General features: G+C 40.3%; 2 protein-coding genes across 6 annotated transcripts; one reads left to right on the top strand and one right to left on the bottom strand.

The window, feature by feature from the left end:
* Positions 1–172: 172 nt before the first annotated feature.
* Positions 173–4,503, bottom strand: IFT25 (intraflagellar transport 25). Its single transcript, XM_028733419.2, has 5 exons — positions 4,366–4,503; positions 3,131–3,237; positions 2,192–2,260; positions 1,384–1,427; positions 173–378 (listed from the first exon to the last, which is right to left on the bottom strand). The coding sequence occupies exons 1-5, from the start codon at positions 4,461–4,463 to the stop codon at positions 259–261; spliced, it is 438 nt and encodes a 145-aa protein (XP_028589252.1). The 5' UTR covers positions 4,464–4,503; the 3' UTR covers positions 173–258.
* Positions 4,504–4,615: 112 nt separating this feature from the next.
* LRRC42 (leucine rich repeat containing 42) lies at positions 4,616–13,553 on the top strand. Of its 5 annotated transcripts, none has more exons than XM_028733413.2 (8): positions 4,616–4,755; positions 7,075–7,553; positions 9,107–9,238; positions 9,537–9,655; positions 11,034–11,122; positions 11,306–11,419; positions 11,875–11,959; positions 12,849–13,553. In XM_028733413.2, the coding sequence occupies exons 2-8, from the start codon at positions 7,090–7,092 to the stop codon at positions 13,073–13,075; spliced, it is 1,230 nt and encodes a 409-aa protein (XP_028589246.2). In that variant the 5' UTR covers positions 4,616–4,755; positions 7,075–7,089; the 3' UTR covers positions 13,076–13,553. The 5 variants fall into 5 exon arrangements, with proteins under 5 accessions (XP_028589246.2, XP_028589250.2, XP_028589249.2 ...); XM_028733416.2 differs by lacking the exon at positions 4,616–4,755 and adding an exon at positions 4,844–4,941; XM_028733415.2 differs by lacking the exon at positions 4,616–4,755 and adding an exon at positions 5,576–5,709.
* Positions 13,554–15,123: the final 1,570 nt, after the last annotated feature.

The raw sequence follows: 15,123 nt of genomic DNA, 5'->3' as shown, positions 1-15,123 counted from the left end.
AAATGTCTCTCAAATGGGGTCAGGACATGAGTGAATAGGAGCTCTCCATTTATAAACTTAGATTAAGGAAGTGGTGAGTTCTAGTGGAATAGAGGTATCATATTTACTACATATTTTAACAGAATTTAACAACAGAAAAAACGTCTGTGACAAAGATATACAAAAGACACAGTTTAGAAAACATACTTTACTGCTTGGATTACATAATCTATAATACAAATGTCAGTACAATATTTATACAGTTGTGATTGTAGCACATTAAGTTTGGTTTTCACTATCTTGCGTTATTCCTTCTGCTATCACCCTATGAACTGACACAAAAGCATCATAGCCAGACAAAATAATGAATCGCAAGTATGTCGCTTGGATCTCAGGAAACTGCCAAAAAGAAATAATAATAATAATAACAACAACAATAGTTAAAGAACTATGGGCACAATTCAGTGCAAGTGAAGCATTTTTCAATGGCAATAATTTCAATGTGAGAGATTTAAGAGCTTTTTTAATTTACAAAAACTGAAATCAATATGACTTGAAATCACTTAGTTTTAGATGAAATGTATTCTGTAGTTGTTTCATACTCAGCATGGGAATACTTAATTAATTGAAAAATAAACCATTGTATGCTAGAAAGAATCTGAATCTAAATCTTGCTATACTAAAGACATAGTATAAAACTCCCCAAATTATACTCAGGTTACAGGAGTGAGCTGATGACAGGTATGGTCAAGATCAAGCTACTAAGTAAATTTCAGATTGATTTTTTAAAATTTGATCTGAATCAGAGTTCCTCTATATTACTGCTTTTTGCTTAATATTTAAGAGGCTTGGGAATTTAGCAACTATGGTGATAGAAGTTGTATCACGAGAAATTACTACACATTTAGTGTTACGATATAGCTATAGATATAATTATGACTATTCATTTTCACACATATACACATATAATACAGTTAATGTAAAAAATGATGAATATTGACAATCCTACACATTACAGGGGGTGCAATCCTAAATACATTTACTGATGTGTAAGCTCCATTGAGCTTAATGGGACTTACTTCTTAGCAAACATGCTTAGGATTGCACTGCAAATGTGCAAAAATACATAAACCAGCCAGTGTTCATAATCCCTAATGGTAACTGTCATCACTCAAAAGTATAAACTACTTTGGTTCAGATATGGGACTGTAAAAGGCCTCTATGTTTTAGCAGTTAACTGTAACATAGGCATATATATATAATAGTAGGAACATGAAAACATCACTTCAGATTTTATCAAGCTCCTACTAATGTCTACATTACCTTGCTGACTAAAGATTTTCCCACAAATTCATTATGCACTCTTTGCATACACTGCATTAATGCTAGATGGCATATACTTACCGAAAATTCTTCTGTTTGAAGTTCTCCTTCTTTATGTTGCAGCTCTGAATATAAAACAAACAAGCAGCACCTTAATATATAACATGATGCTTGGATTCTGGATCTGAAAATTCACTGGAGCATAAAAACTCACAATCCTAGTAAAGATCTAAATTAACTCCAATAAAGTTAACACACTCCATAGATGGTATGTCCCAAGCTTCATTAGGGCCACTTTAAAATAGTTTAAAATTAGCAACTTTTCCCATAATAATCCACCCAAGGTTATCAAAGACCCTTCAAAATAAACTATATTTTCACTGCGATATTATTTTTAAAAAAATACTCTTAGACCAATTGCAGACATAGACAAAGGAAACATTTAATAGCTTCCCAGAAAAATATTGTCATGGAAGGTAAGAAATTACCATCTGGGTTCCAAATAGTAACAGATATTTATAGATCACTTTTGCTAAGTGCTCCAAGCACTTCATATACAATATCTGAATAATCATAGCAACCAACAACCCTATAAGATGGGGTAATATAAAACGCACTAAATTGTTCAATGAATGGCACAAAACAAATTATAAGCAGGCAACAGCAACAAGTCAGCATCTGGAAGTTGTGGAGAACCAGCCATTGGTTCCTTAGATATCACAGAAGTGTGCTTTGATCCTAGTCCTGCTTCGTATATGCAAACTTATTCCAAATGAGTTCAATAGGACTTCCTTCTAATAAGAGATATAGGATTGCAGCCTTAACTGATTTGTACATCAAATTGCAATCATCCACCTAATTAGAACTGTTACATCAAGTAAAGAATTACCTTTTTCAATGCATTCTTCAAAATCAACTGGATCTTTAGACACGCTTTTTTCAATCCGTAATGTCTGCACTAAGGACAGTGTTAAGAAAAGAAATCCTTGGTTAAGGCTGCCTAGTTTCACACAAAATTCATCAACAAAGTAGTACTTAGCTTTTACATTACAATATTAATGTTCAATCATGCCTAAGATTTCATTAATTATGACAATTCACAGTATGAGATATAGAACTGTTAAAAGACACAGAAAATCTAGGCTGAGTTGCATTTGGGATGTATCTATAACCTTGTGATCAGTTGAATCCCCTCTGCATGTGAAAAAACCCCACAAGTGGTTGTACTTTATCCATTGTACTTTCATACACAAACTAGCACCCACATTCACACAGTTTTCTACACAGCTGCTCTAACCTATATAGAACCACAAGCGCAGAACCCTACACAAAACCTCACTGATCAGTGTTCCTCAGCTTTGCTAGTTGTGCGGGCCCCTGCTAGTTGCCAAATGTGCAGGTGGATAGGGCTGCTGTGAGAACCAATTTCCCACTCCCCATGCCCCCCAAAAATGGGTGGACAGGTGGAGAGCTGCCTTCTGGCAGTAACCTCTGGAAGGCACTGAAAAAGGGCCTTCAAATGGTGGGCTGGGGCAGGGCTAAATCAGCCATAAATCTTATGGATACCAAGCCAGAATCATTGATGTCATGCAACAGCACTGGGACCTGGAGCTGGCACAGTGATCTAGTCCAATTTGGGCCTGATCATCTGCCTCTCCCCACCATCCGCTATGGCCACAAGAAGCAGGAATACAGATCCACTGCTACACAAAAGCCCACCATCAGGAGATAGGGCTTGGATTGTGCCCTAAAGCAAAAATAACACATATTTTTGCAGGAAAAGATGCTAATTCGGAAATGAAAACCTAGCTGTATAACATCAACTTACCACAATAACACTGGATTGTGAGTTTGCTAATGGTTACACATTTATGAAAACAAATAATAAATTCCTGTGGAAACATCCCAGTTGTTGTCCAAAAGGTTTCAGATTTTCTGTTAAGAGAGAGTGAAATAACCTGTATGAATGCAAAATGTTAGAAATATATTGTAGATATATCTGTAACAGAGAAATTTTATTCAATTTACAATAATAAAGACATCCAACATTCCAATACCAATGTTGCATTTTAACATAGTAAACGTTAGCATTAACTGTATTACTGTTTTCACCATATATTTGGAATTCTTCCATGATATTCTATGGAAGGTCCCTAAACAGCGATATCAAGGACCTTAAATGATAGAGGGGGGGGGGAATCATATTATATTTTACATGGTACCAGAACAGGATTATAGATATGTTACACTTTTTGAGACAAGGTACAACTTAATATGAAATGTTTTTATATGTCATAATGACAAGCTAAATATATCTGCCATTGAAATAACATTCATTGTACCCAATCGGGCTTACTATTGAGTAGACACATGGCTTGTCAAAAGGTACACTTCTGACCTTATCTTCATTAAACCTTAGAGTTCAAATTCATCACAGTAGAAAAATAATTTAGATTTACCCGTTAATAAATTAAACAAAAAATCCAACCTTCAAATGACCTAGTCTCTCACCCCCAGCTAAGGGCTGATATTTTCTTACAAGTGAAAAATCCATGAACAATTCCTTCAGCCTATATTCTACAGTATGGCAGCCTATTACAACTATACTGTGCCTTAGGTTATTTGAATGTGTGACACAAATGCTACAAAGAGTGCTTTTTTCCAGGGGGGACACAGGAGTATGCATACCCCTAAACATTTTGTGAATCTAAGTTTGGCCTCATTGAGGGGCAGTATTTCAATATGAGTAGGAAAATGAGAGTACCCCTAAACATTTTTTTAAGGAAAAAAACCACTGGCTACAAATACTATATTCTTCCATGACGCTCAAGTTCATATTTAAAAGCATTTCGAAAACCAAATGGATGGGTTTTACTTCCAACCCAAAGGAAATAATTATGCGAGTTGAGGATGTAAAAAACCATTCATTAACCTGAAAGTAAACCTTTTTATATATATATACTAAAAAGTGAACTTTAGTCCACGAAAGCTCATGATATATAATAGCAATATTCAGGCGCTACAAGGCGAGAGCCTGCTACTTCATCAGGATCAAGATCTCACCCATCCGTGATATTTTCTGGCGGGTATTTTTCATCACTTGATGTTGCTTGAATCACATCGGTTCCTTCGGAGCTAAGGCAGTAGTCCGTGAATTTCATGTTTTCTCCACCTTTGGGAAGATTCGCTTCCTAAAAGGCCTCTTGCATCTACGGAGAAACGTTGCTCGGTTGCCTAGCAGCCCATCCCGACTCGAAGGGAAAACCCAGGAAGAGGCGTGACCAGCCATTTCTACCCCCGCTGCTTCCTGGTTGCTTTTGGCGCCATGTTTTCTCTCCTCTCCGGGGCAAAACGGATGGGTGATCCTAGGAAATAACGGAGAAATCCCTACCTAGGAGGCCGAAAACGGCGGCAGCAGCTGCTGCTGCAACGAGCACCCTGGCCCCTCAAAAGGTATATAGGCAAATAATGGTGGAGCACGTGTTTTCTCTGACTCGGGGGACAGCTCTCGTGGAAAATGCGACTCCCCCCCCCCCCGAGAGGCATCTGAAAATTGTATGCTACAAATGCAGACAACAGTTCGAAGTTGTTGGTTTGGATCCAGACGAACAACGCAGTCCTAATGGTGCCTATGCAGCAGTAAGTCCTAGGGAATCCAATGGGCCTTGCTCCCCAAGTAAGTGGGTTTAGGATTGCACCCATCCTTGCGTTGAAATCAGGGTCTAAAGTTAGCCGCGGCGACTAACTGAAGCCCCACAGATTTCAGCGAAGGCTGCACTCCTAGGCACCCCTTACCTGCTGAGAGCAAATCCTGGGTACGTCCATTGCTGCAGTAAGTCCCGCTGAGTTCTTCTAGGCTTTACTTCTAAGTCGTCGTGCATAATAAGATTGCGCTGTTAAGAGGGACTCGTGTAGTCTGAATCCTACCATTATCCCTGTATTGCAACTTGCAGACGTAGGGCTGTGACAGCGGCATATCACACACACACCTCGCAGTCACAAACCTGAGCTGACTTGAGTGTGCAGCCAAACCAGCTCAAGTTAAATTCGCCAGCCCTTTCTTAAAGCTTCCCCTCGTGCAGCTTTCGTGCAATAGCACCGAGCTTTTTACCGCTCTAACTCTGCAATCCTATTCATATGTCAACTTAGGTGTAAGCCCCCCCACCCCACCCCCGACCTCAGTAGCCTTGATGCCAGGTAAGGTAGGATTGCAGCCCGCCCATACAAAATAATAGGAGACGAGACCCAAAATCACGCAGCAAATGAGAGGGTGTGACTCTCGTCTTCCTTCCTATATTTGTGGTCTTCGGGCGCGTTGCTTCCGAGACTCCTTCGGGCTCTGCGCCTGCATTCAGGGGAAGCCGCGCAGGTGTTGCCTCGTCGCCGAAAGCCCTCGAGGCTCCCAAGGTGCATATTGCCCGCTAGCCTGGAGGACTGAGGCTCCAGTGGCGCAGATTTTCCCCCTCCCCACCTCGGTAGTTTGTCTTTATTATGTCTATGGTCGCGAAACGGTCTGCGCGTTATGCAGCACGAGTTTGCGGAGTGGAGTTGTGGGCATTCTGCATTCAGACGTGCAGGACGAGGCGGGGAAGTCTCCGGTGTCACGTATTTGAATGGCCCCCTCCCCCGCACCCCAAACAAAAACTCGTCGCGTTTAATAGAACTGGGAGAAAGGATTTAGCGCCCTCTCCCCAGTTAACTGAAGTGCAGGGAGCTTTTTAACTTGGAAGAATCTTTAAAAATATTGCCTCACCCTGGCACACACACAGTACGGCGTTTTGGTGGGTGTGTTGTTGTTAGTTTTTAAATGCTTTGATTTTGTTTTTACTTGTGCTGTTTTGTTACTTTGCCGTTTGTGGCCTTGGGCTCCTTTCATGGGGATGGTAGGATAAAAATACATTATCCAGAATGTCTGGAAGGCATTCTTAGGGCATAATGTGGGTAGTAGAGATCCTGCTAGTGATCGTGGGTGTGACTTCCTCAAGCTCAAGATTTGCTGGATTGTAGCTTTTAGAGGCTGGGGGGGGGGGGGTTTGATTTCATTCACTGCTCAGTCATAGATACAATCCTGTCTCTATTTTGGAGGATGCAACTCAAAATTCTGTGCAACCAAGGAGTGAGGAAAGAATGCCCGGCCACTTTGAAACAACGGCCTTTTCATCTCTTCCTATATATTTTTTTTTCAAAGGAAGAGAATTCTGTCTCAAAGTATCCACTATGCCTAACCATATCAGCCACTGAGAACTTGTTTTTTGTTTGTTTGCTTGTTGTTTTGTTTTAAAAAGTGTAAACTCTAGCACATTTGTGACACTGTGGAAATCATAAGGTAAAGGTAAAGGTACCCCTGCCCGTACGGGCCAGTCTTGCCAGACTCTAGGGTTGTGCGCTCATCTCACTCTATAGGCCGGGAGCCAGTGCTGTCTGCAGACACTTCCGGGTCACGTGGCCAGCGTGACATCGCTGCTCTGGCAAGCCAGCGCAGCACACGGAACACCGTTTACCTTCCCGCTAGTAAGCGGTCCCTATTTATCTACTTGCACCCGAAGGTGCTTTCGAACTGCTAGGTTGGTAGGCGCTGGGACCGAACGACAGGAGCGCACCCCGCCGCAGGGATTCGAACCGCTGACCTTTCGATCGGCAAGTCTTAGGTGCTGAGGCTTTAACCCACAGCGCCACCTGCGTCCCTGTGGAAATCATACACGTAGACATTTCCCAGATTAAATCCCTTTTTTGCTTTGTTTTATGCTTTACCTTGTTTGTTTCCTCTCTCAGAAACTTTAAAGAGGAATGTCATGCTATCTCTATGCGGAAAACCTTCCAGATAGAGGATCTGTCTACGTTCGGGAAAATGGACAGCTATATAAGGCAAATCAAGCATCAGGAGGAGTAAACAACAGTGATCCAAAGCCAAGGCCTTCAAGACTCTTTTCCAAAGGATTTTCTGTTGAGCTCTGTGTGAATAGGGAAAATGACAATGGAAGGACAGATCACTTCATCTTCACTTACACAAAGAAGGGAAGTCTTCGCTATTCTGCCAAATCTCTCTTCAGCCTCGTTCTGAGTTACATTGCTGACAACATTCATCATGTTGATTCACTGGTTGACTTTCCAGAACAGATAGCCGAAAAGCTTTTCTATGCAGCAGATGCTAGACAGAAATTTACAGAACCAAGAACAGGACTCTGTGCTTTGCAAAAATTTATTGATGCTTATGGAAGTTTAGTGCTTCAGACTCTATGCTTGAAAAATGGGTAAGCATGCATAACTTGTTTATAGTAGCACATCTGCACCCCCATTAAAGGAGTCCTCAATAAAGTAGCAAATCACACTGAGCTAAATTAAAAGGGTACAAAGTGAATAAGGTAGAATACTGTTGTGTGGCCTGTTCTGGCTGTTCCTAGTGCTTCATAGCATTTGAATTTGGAACATAAACCACTTTACTTAGGTTTGGAAAGGCATCCAACTAAAAACTTTATTTTATCTTTTTTATTGTTTTGGCAGCTTTACCTTTTTCTGTATGGAGTAATGGAGCAATAGCATTGCTTTACACCTTACAAATAAGATTCGGTATTGGCCTTTAAATGTAAATCCTTTTATCTTTCCTAAGTGCAATTAGTTGAAAATAAGCTTTATTGAACATTGCTTCCAAACAACTAAATTTAGACTCAGTGTGGTTCTTTGTACTCTTCACAGCAAATCTAGGAATGAATACTGGCTTCTTCTTCATAGTCTTATCTGCACCAAATATATTTTTCCTAGAAGAGATGCTCTTTTACAAGTTTCTGTTATATCTATGGTTTACTAGGTCTGTTACTGTTTCTCGTATCGGGCTTTCTCATAGCTGATTATTTAGCACAGGGGCAGGGAACCTTAGGCTTGGGGGCCAAATGCACTCTTCCTGTCTGGCCTCTCCCCAGATCACCTCCCTCACCAGTTCTGCTTTGCACTCCCCTCAGATATTTTTTGCTTGAGTGGAATGTGTCCCTGAATTCTGATGATGTTTCTTGCTTGCTTGGATGGGGGATAGAAAGGGATGTGTGAGCATGTGTAGGAACTAGCCTACTGGTTGTTGTTGTTTAGTCGTGTCCGACTCTTCGTGACCCCATGGACCAGAGCACGCCAGGCACTCCTGTCTTCCACTGCCTCCCGCAGTTTGATCAGACTTATGTTTGTAGTTTCGAGAACACTGTCCAACCATCTCGTCCTCTGTCGTCCCCTTCTCCTTGTGCCCTCCATCTTTCCCAACATCAGGGTCTTTTCCAGGGAGTCTTCTCTTCTCATGAGGTGGCCAAAGTATTGGAGCCTCAGCTTCAGGATCTGTCCTTCCAGTGAACATTCAGGGCTGATTTCCTTAAGAATGGATAGGTTTGATCTCCTTGCAGTCCATGGGACTCTCAGGAGTCTCTTCCAGCACCATAATTCAAAAGCATCAATTCTTCGGCGATCAGCCTTCTAGCCTACTGGTACAAAGGCAAAATCCATACTGGGGGCTCTGCCCAGTTTTCCCTCTGGCCCACCCATTCTTAGGAGGCTGCCCATGAGGAATTGTGTCTGTTAGTGCTGATAAAGGTTCCTCACTCCAGGTTTACTGTAGAATAGAGCATAATCAGAAACAGAATATTGGATCAGGGCATTGAGGAGATGCTTGGTTGCTTTGTAAAATACATATATATATCAACTGGACTAAACTAATCTCATAGGTATTTCCCCCATTGACAGAGTTGGTTGGTGGTGCTAAATCTATGGGAATGAAAGAAACTGGACAAGGGTGCAGAATCTTACAGTTGTGTTTGCTCTTTTACAGTTACCTAGTTATTTCTGAAAAACTTGAAGAAATTAAATCTTTCCGGGATCTGACATGCTTGGATTTGTCCTTCTGTAAACTTGGAGATGAGCATGAGCTGCTAGACCATATCACCAACAGGACACTATCTAGGTACCGGTTTGCTGCAGAGGAAGTGAACATTTGGTTTGTTGTTCAAAGAATTGTGGCAATATAAATCAGTCTTAAATGCAGAAGGTCTGAAACTCAGCAAATTTTATTTATTGGATATCTCACAGCTGGCTTAGTTTTAGAACTTTCCTTTTGGCTTTGCAAAACTCCCATCTACTTGCCAAGAGCTTCTGGGTTTTTTTTGTTTTTTTAAAAGAAAAATAATAATCAAACAATATGTAAATTTTATTAAATAAATAAATAAATAAATGTATAATTGTAGCTTTTACTTTTACCTTAGTTTAACTCGGCTTCTCCTGAAAGATAACTGCTTGTCAGATGCTGGTCTTCGCAGAATGACAGCGCCTGTCCGAGTGATGAAAAGGGGCCTTGAAAATCTCTCAGTATTGGATTTGTCTTGTAAGTATAGCTTCAGGTTGGAAACAGGATATATGCATTGTAATCCAGCATTCATCCTTGCCAATATTAGAAGAATTTAATAAATAAAAATTAATCACTATTGAGTACCCATTACAAGAGAGAGATAGAAACCGGAATAGCTGCTGTTCAATGTTGTTGATTAAAACCAGCTGCTGTCTAGTTAACACAAGGGATGGTCAAAATGTGTTGTGTATTCTGCAACAGAAATAGCCAATTTTCTATGGCACATTTTAATATGGAAACCATACATTTTAGTAGCTGTTGTACGCGCTGACCCTGAGGCTGTAATCCTAGATTTTACATCATAGCAAATATCTGATATATGTCATGTCATGCTACCAGAACCCAGCCCTGGACTGGATATAGCTTTGAGCTACTTTGATAAACCAATTGAAACAAAGGTAGTGATTGCATGCGAGGCTCTGTCATGTAGAGCTTAGAAAGGCTGAGCTGTATATGGTTGTGGAAGGGTTAGTTTGTATAGATTGCTTTGCACATCAAAGGGAGGCCCAAAGTAATTTAGAATAACAGAGGGCAAAATGCATAAATTCAACAAAACAATACAAAACATAAAACATTGAGTGTTCATTCAAAGAAAATGTAATTAAAACAACACAAAATAACCACTCCCTTCATACAGGATCACCACCAATTGCCACCAAAGGCTTGGGGGCATAAAACCATTTTCACTTGACACCAGAAAGATGACTTTTTTCTGCCAAGACTTTAAACACAATGAGTCTGTGGTTTGGGAGAGTTTCAGGTGCAAGTTTACTATGTACTATTAGAACTTGGTTTTCATCTAAGTGTGCATAACCCTATTACAGGTAGTGACCATTTTAGGCACATCCAATTGACATGCGACCACCGATGCGCGGGTCCTTATGGACCTGAAAGAAGGCAGAATGGGGGCGGGGTGGAAAGGGGCAAGTTTATATGTGCTCCGCCAATGCACATGGGGACCCGGAAAGGAACCCCAATGTGAAATGATTGCTGCCTGTATTACAAACTAAGGTATTGGATATCATTAACATTGACTTTCCATATTGACTTAACCATTAGTACCTATTTTATATTGTAGGCATTTATGTATTTTTTAATTTTCTTCCAGTCCCTGAGAACTAACAAACCATATCTAGATATTAAGGTAGAGCCGTGTTTACCAGAAAAAACCAATTAACTTTTTACCATCCCTACTCATGTAAAGTATATGCAGATTTATTCTGAATTACTGGGCCGTATCTATACTACAGACAGTCCTTTTGCTTAATCTACTTTATCATTTACGTGCAACTTGAAACAATTTTGCAATTTAGCTTAATTTTAGATTTAATACAATATTCTTGATTTTATATAGGTAATCCAGGAATCACCTGTTTGGGACTCAGGTATCTGCTTCCTTTCAAAAAGCTGAACTGCTTGGATCTTTCTGGAACTTGCCTCAAGGTGAACATATTTTTCTGCTCTGCTGAATATCTGGAGCATTTTTAGCACAGAAATGAAATGCAACTCATGTTATATTTACTTCAGTTTCACAGAAAAGTCAAAAATTTGTCTTTCTATAAAGTCAGACCTTGGTTGACAATTATTTCTTTAAGGGGATTTGTTTTGGTTTTTCTTTTTACCTAGGACACAAATGCTGTTGTTTGTTGGATCCAGACACAAATAGGTCTCGTTCATTCAGAGGTGCCCTTGAAAGAATTTGATCATAATAGCTGCAAAACAGAGGGATGGGCAGAGCAGGTATGTCTTAATGTACCTTCTTGAACTATTTCTAGACTTCATATAGCAAGCATCTTCCTATGTGGTAAAAAGTGATTTTCCTGTGTGGTTAAAAGGGAGGATTGCCTAAATGACTCAGAACCTAGAGAATTACCTCTCTATCTCCCTATCTGCCTTCCTCTCATTAATACTCCATTAGTAGATTAAGGCTTGTATATGCTTTTTAACAGAAGTCTAGTTTTCCTTTTAAGACTGTGTGAGTTGTTATGCAAACTCCATATGGCTCAGTCAACTGTATATCACTCAGCACTGGGATGAATACTGTTGAATCACAGGGGAACTGCCATACATTAACAAACAACACTTGAAAAACTGTAAACTCATATTCACACTGAATGTCAGGTTATAGTGGTGACCTATTAGCTTGAATAAGTGTGCTGCCTACTGAAACTTTTTTGCAATTCTACTTTTCTCAGACCATCTTGCAGTGGGAGCATGCAGTGCAAGAAGCAATTAAACCACAAGAAAGCCTGAAATCTCGAACGGCAGCTCAGCTTTTCTGTAAGCAACTTGCATGAAGATACAAATTTCTAAACTTGGATTAGAGCTAGAGTGCATTTTTGTAAACTGAGGTAAAGATGATTTAAGCACCGCTGGAAAACAGCAAATGCGAGTGGAGCTTTCCACAGAGTCACCCCTGAGCCCTCATAGTAGCTCCAAGAACTGGAGAGGCAAGCTGGTTTTGAAACGTGAGCAGTGGCTTGTGTCTTTGACCGTAGGAGCTTAGAGCTGCAGACAAAGAAAGTAGCATTATCGCCATGCTTCTCTGTGGTCAGAGCAAAGCACTTAGACCTTAGCAATTAATTAGAAATAGGTTAGGAGAGAATTAAAAAGACAGCTGAAAATATCATTCAATTTGTAACATGTAATACTAGATCATTTAAGTATAAAGGTCTAGATTTTGAGATGCAAGTAACATGCAGCTACATTCAGAATTCTGTGTAACGTTCCTCCTGCAAATGTGTTCCTTTGCATAGAAGCTGCAGGTAACCTCCGCCATCGCCACATTTATGTTCTATTTTAAAATGATAAGAGAGGTCACAATAGCAATTCTTGAGAAACTTTGAACCCTTAAAATATTTTGACTACAGTCATACCTTGGTTTTCAAAAAGCTTAGTTCTCAAACATTTTGGCTCCTGAATGCCGCAAACCCAGAAGTGACTGTTCCAGTTTACAAACTATTTTTGGAAGCAGCGCTTTGGTTTCTGAATGTTTTGGAAGTCGAATGGACTTCCAGAACGGATTCCGTTCGACTTCCAAGATACGACTGTATTTGGAAACTGCCTCTAGGTTAACTCTTCTGTTAGTGCAACTGACCCAAACTGAACAGTGCAAAATTAAGCTATATTCAAAATTATGTGAAGTTACTTCATAAAATTTGTCTTGCAGATGGAAAAAGAGCCAGGACAGAAGAACCTCTTGAAATAGAGACTTCTGAGAACCTGCAATTCTACAGGCCAAGAGCAGAAATGTTAAATTTGCCTGTACTAATAGGGAAGAGTGAAGAATTACAGAAGAAGAAAAAGAGAGCTTCAGCTGAGCACAAAGAACAGCGTTTTAAATCAAAGCAGCTGAGCTTTTCAGTGGCAGACTGGGACTTACTAAATTCTTACTGAGTATGAGCAAATAAACACTTTTAAAAGAAAAAAAATGGCACAGCTGAATTTTCTGCTTTCCATCAAAACACAGTGGCCTCAAAAAAAGCAATGACTTGTTCCGGTTCTGAATTAATCAGAGAAAACAAGTGATGACCTTTCAACTAATGCCTAATGTGGGATAGATTAAATTTTGGTGAGCACCCTCCACTGTTTCATTTTCAAAGGGCTCATTTACAAAAGGACAACACATGTTTAGCTATAAACCCTAAGGTTTGAGAAACTGCTTGAGGTGGTGTTAGATATGAGCCTCTTAGTGGTGACTGATCTTGAATGACTTTTTCTCTTTTACAAGCAAGTCATCGCTATGTGTTTGTGCTTGTATTTTGTGTGCCGTAGTCAAAGGAACAGTGTGAGACTTAACCACAGATAATAGGATTTAACAAAATAAACATAGGAGTCGAGGAATTAAACAATAAAAGCCGGTAGTATAAATACATCCACAATATGTTTTAAATATTTTATCCTTTTTGAAGTGGAATATCTGTTTGAACTGATTTTGATTGTTCAGAGCGCACCCAAACCACTGTTGACTCTTGTACATTATAAACAAACTGGGTATTAGTTGTCATGCTTAAACATGTTTCAGTGGTTTCAACTAGTGAACACCAAAGGTACACAAAACGCTACACATTTTCCGGCATAAAGAATTTCAAAATACGGTAATACCATGCGGCTTGACTAATCATAGGTTACGTCTGATTTACAAAGTGGGTGCTTTTTTCTCTCTCCAAGCTGTAGACCTCAGTTGCCATAGCCTATGTTCATCTAGGTGTGCTGTAGCCTTTTGGTTGGACCAGCAGGATCTCTGAATGTCCATTTCATAGGCACACATAGGTATAGGAGTCAGACAATGAGCTTACTGCATGCTAATTTGGAGTGGATTAAAGGGAAGAAATGAACAGAGTAGTCAGCAGTGTGTGAGGGAAAGTTGAGAAAATACAGAAACAAGGCAAAAGGGACTGAACAAGAGAAGCAATTTCCAATGAAGGGTCAGATAGCCCTGCTTGCCAACTGATTCTGCGAAACTCTGCATCAATCTGCCATCATTTTGTGGTTGGCTCTGCCCCTATATCGTGAGTAGTGGGCCTCAGCAATTTTCGGCCCTTAGGTGGGCCCTGCTAAAGAGGAAGTTTGAGAAGCCCTGACTTGGGGACCTAATCATGTTAAAGAAATTATCACAGTTATATCCAGACTTTCCCCCTGCAATCCCAGGCTGATATTTTATCAAGCCTGTGAAGTAGGTTAATCTGTAAGTAGTTAGCTCAAGATCAGCCACGGTGGGGATTTGAGCCTGACTTGTTTCAGTTGGCTTGTAGATCTGAAGGAAGTAAATTTGGAATACTGTACTATACTATATAGGGACACGGGTGGCGCTGTGGGTTAAACCACAGAGCCTAGGACTTGCTGATCAGAAGGTTGGCGGTTCGAATCCCCGTGACGGGGTGAGCTCCCGTTGCTCGGTCCCAGCTCCTGCCAACCTAACAGTTCGAAAGCACTTCAAAGTGCAAGTAGATAAATAGGTACCGCTCTGGCGGGAAGGTAAACGGCGTTTCCGTGAGCTGCTCTGGTTCGCCAGAAGTGACTTAGTCATGCTGGCCACATGACCCGGAAGCTGTACACCGGCTCCCTCAGCCAATAAAGTGAGATGAGCGCCGCAACCCCAGAGTCGGTCACGATTGGACCTAATGGTCAGGGGTCCCTTCACCTTTACTATACTATATAGATCCCTAGATGAATTAAATGAGAGCAAACACGTGGTACTTTTGTATCCTACTGTTTTGTTACATGGTACTGTTCCACTTAATTGCTGTGGATTTTTGTGTGTGTTTCCTTTCAAGCTGAGACTGAGTTTTCAAATTTTGCCAAGGAACACATGCTAGCACAGTGTAATAAAACATACTAAAATCAAGTTTTATTTACTCAAGCAGTAACATATTTAATACAATATGTAAATTAAAGTGACTGTCAAACAAAAAACAGATAAGCATGACTCCTAACCCCATTCA

Source organism: Podarcis muralis, chromosome 5 (genome assembly GCF_964188315.1).
Source record: "Podarcis muralis chromosome 5, rPodMur119.hap1.1, whole genome shotgun sequence".
Taxonomy (NCBI): domain Eukaryota; kingdom Metazoa; phylum Chordata; class Lepidosauria; order Squamata; family Lacertidae; genus Podarcis; species Podarcis muralis.
The sequence above is the reverse complement of the archived record's forward strand: the minus strand, read 5'-3'. Positions and strand labels throughout refer to the sequence as shown.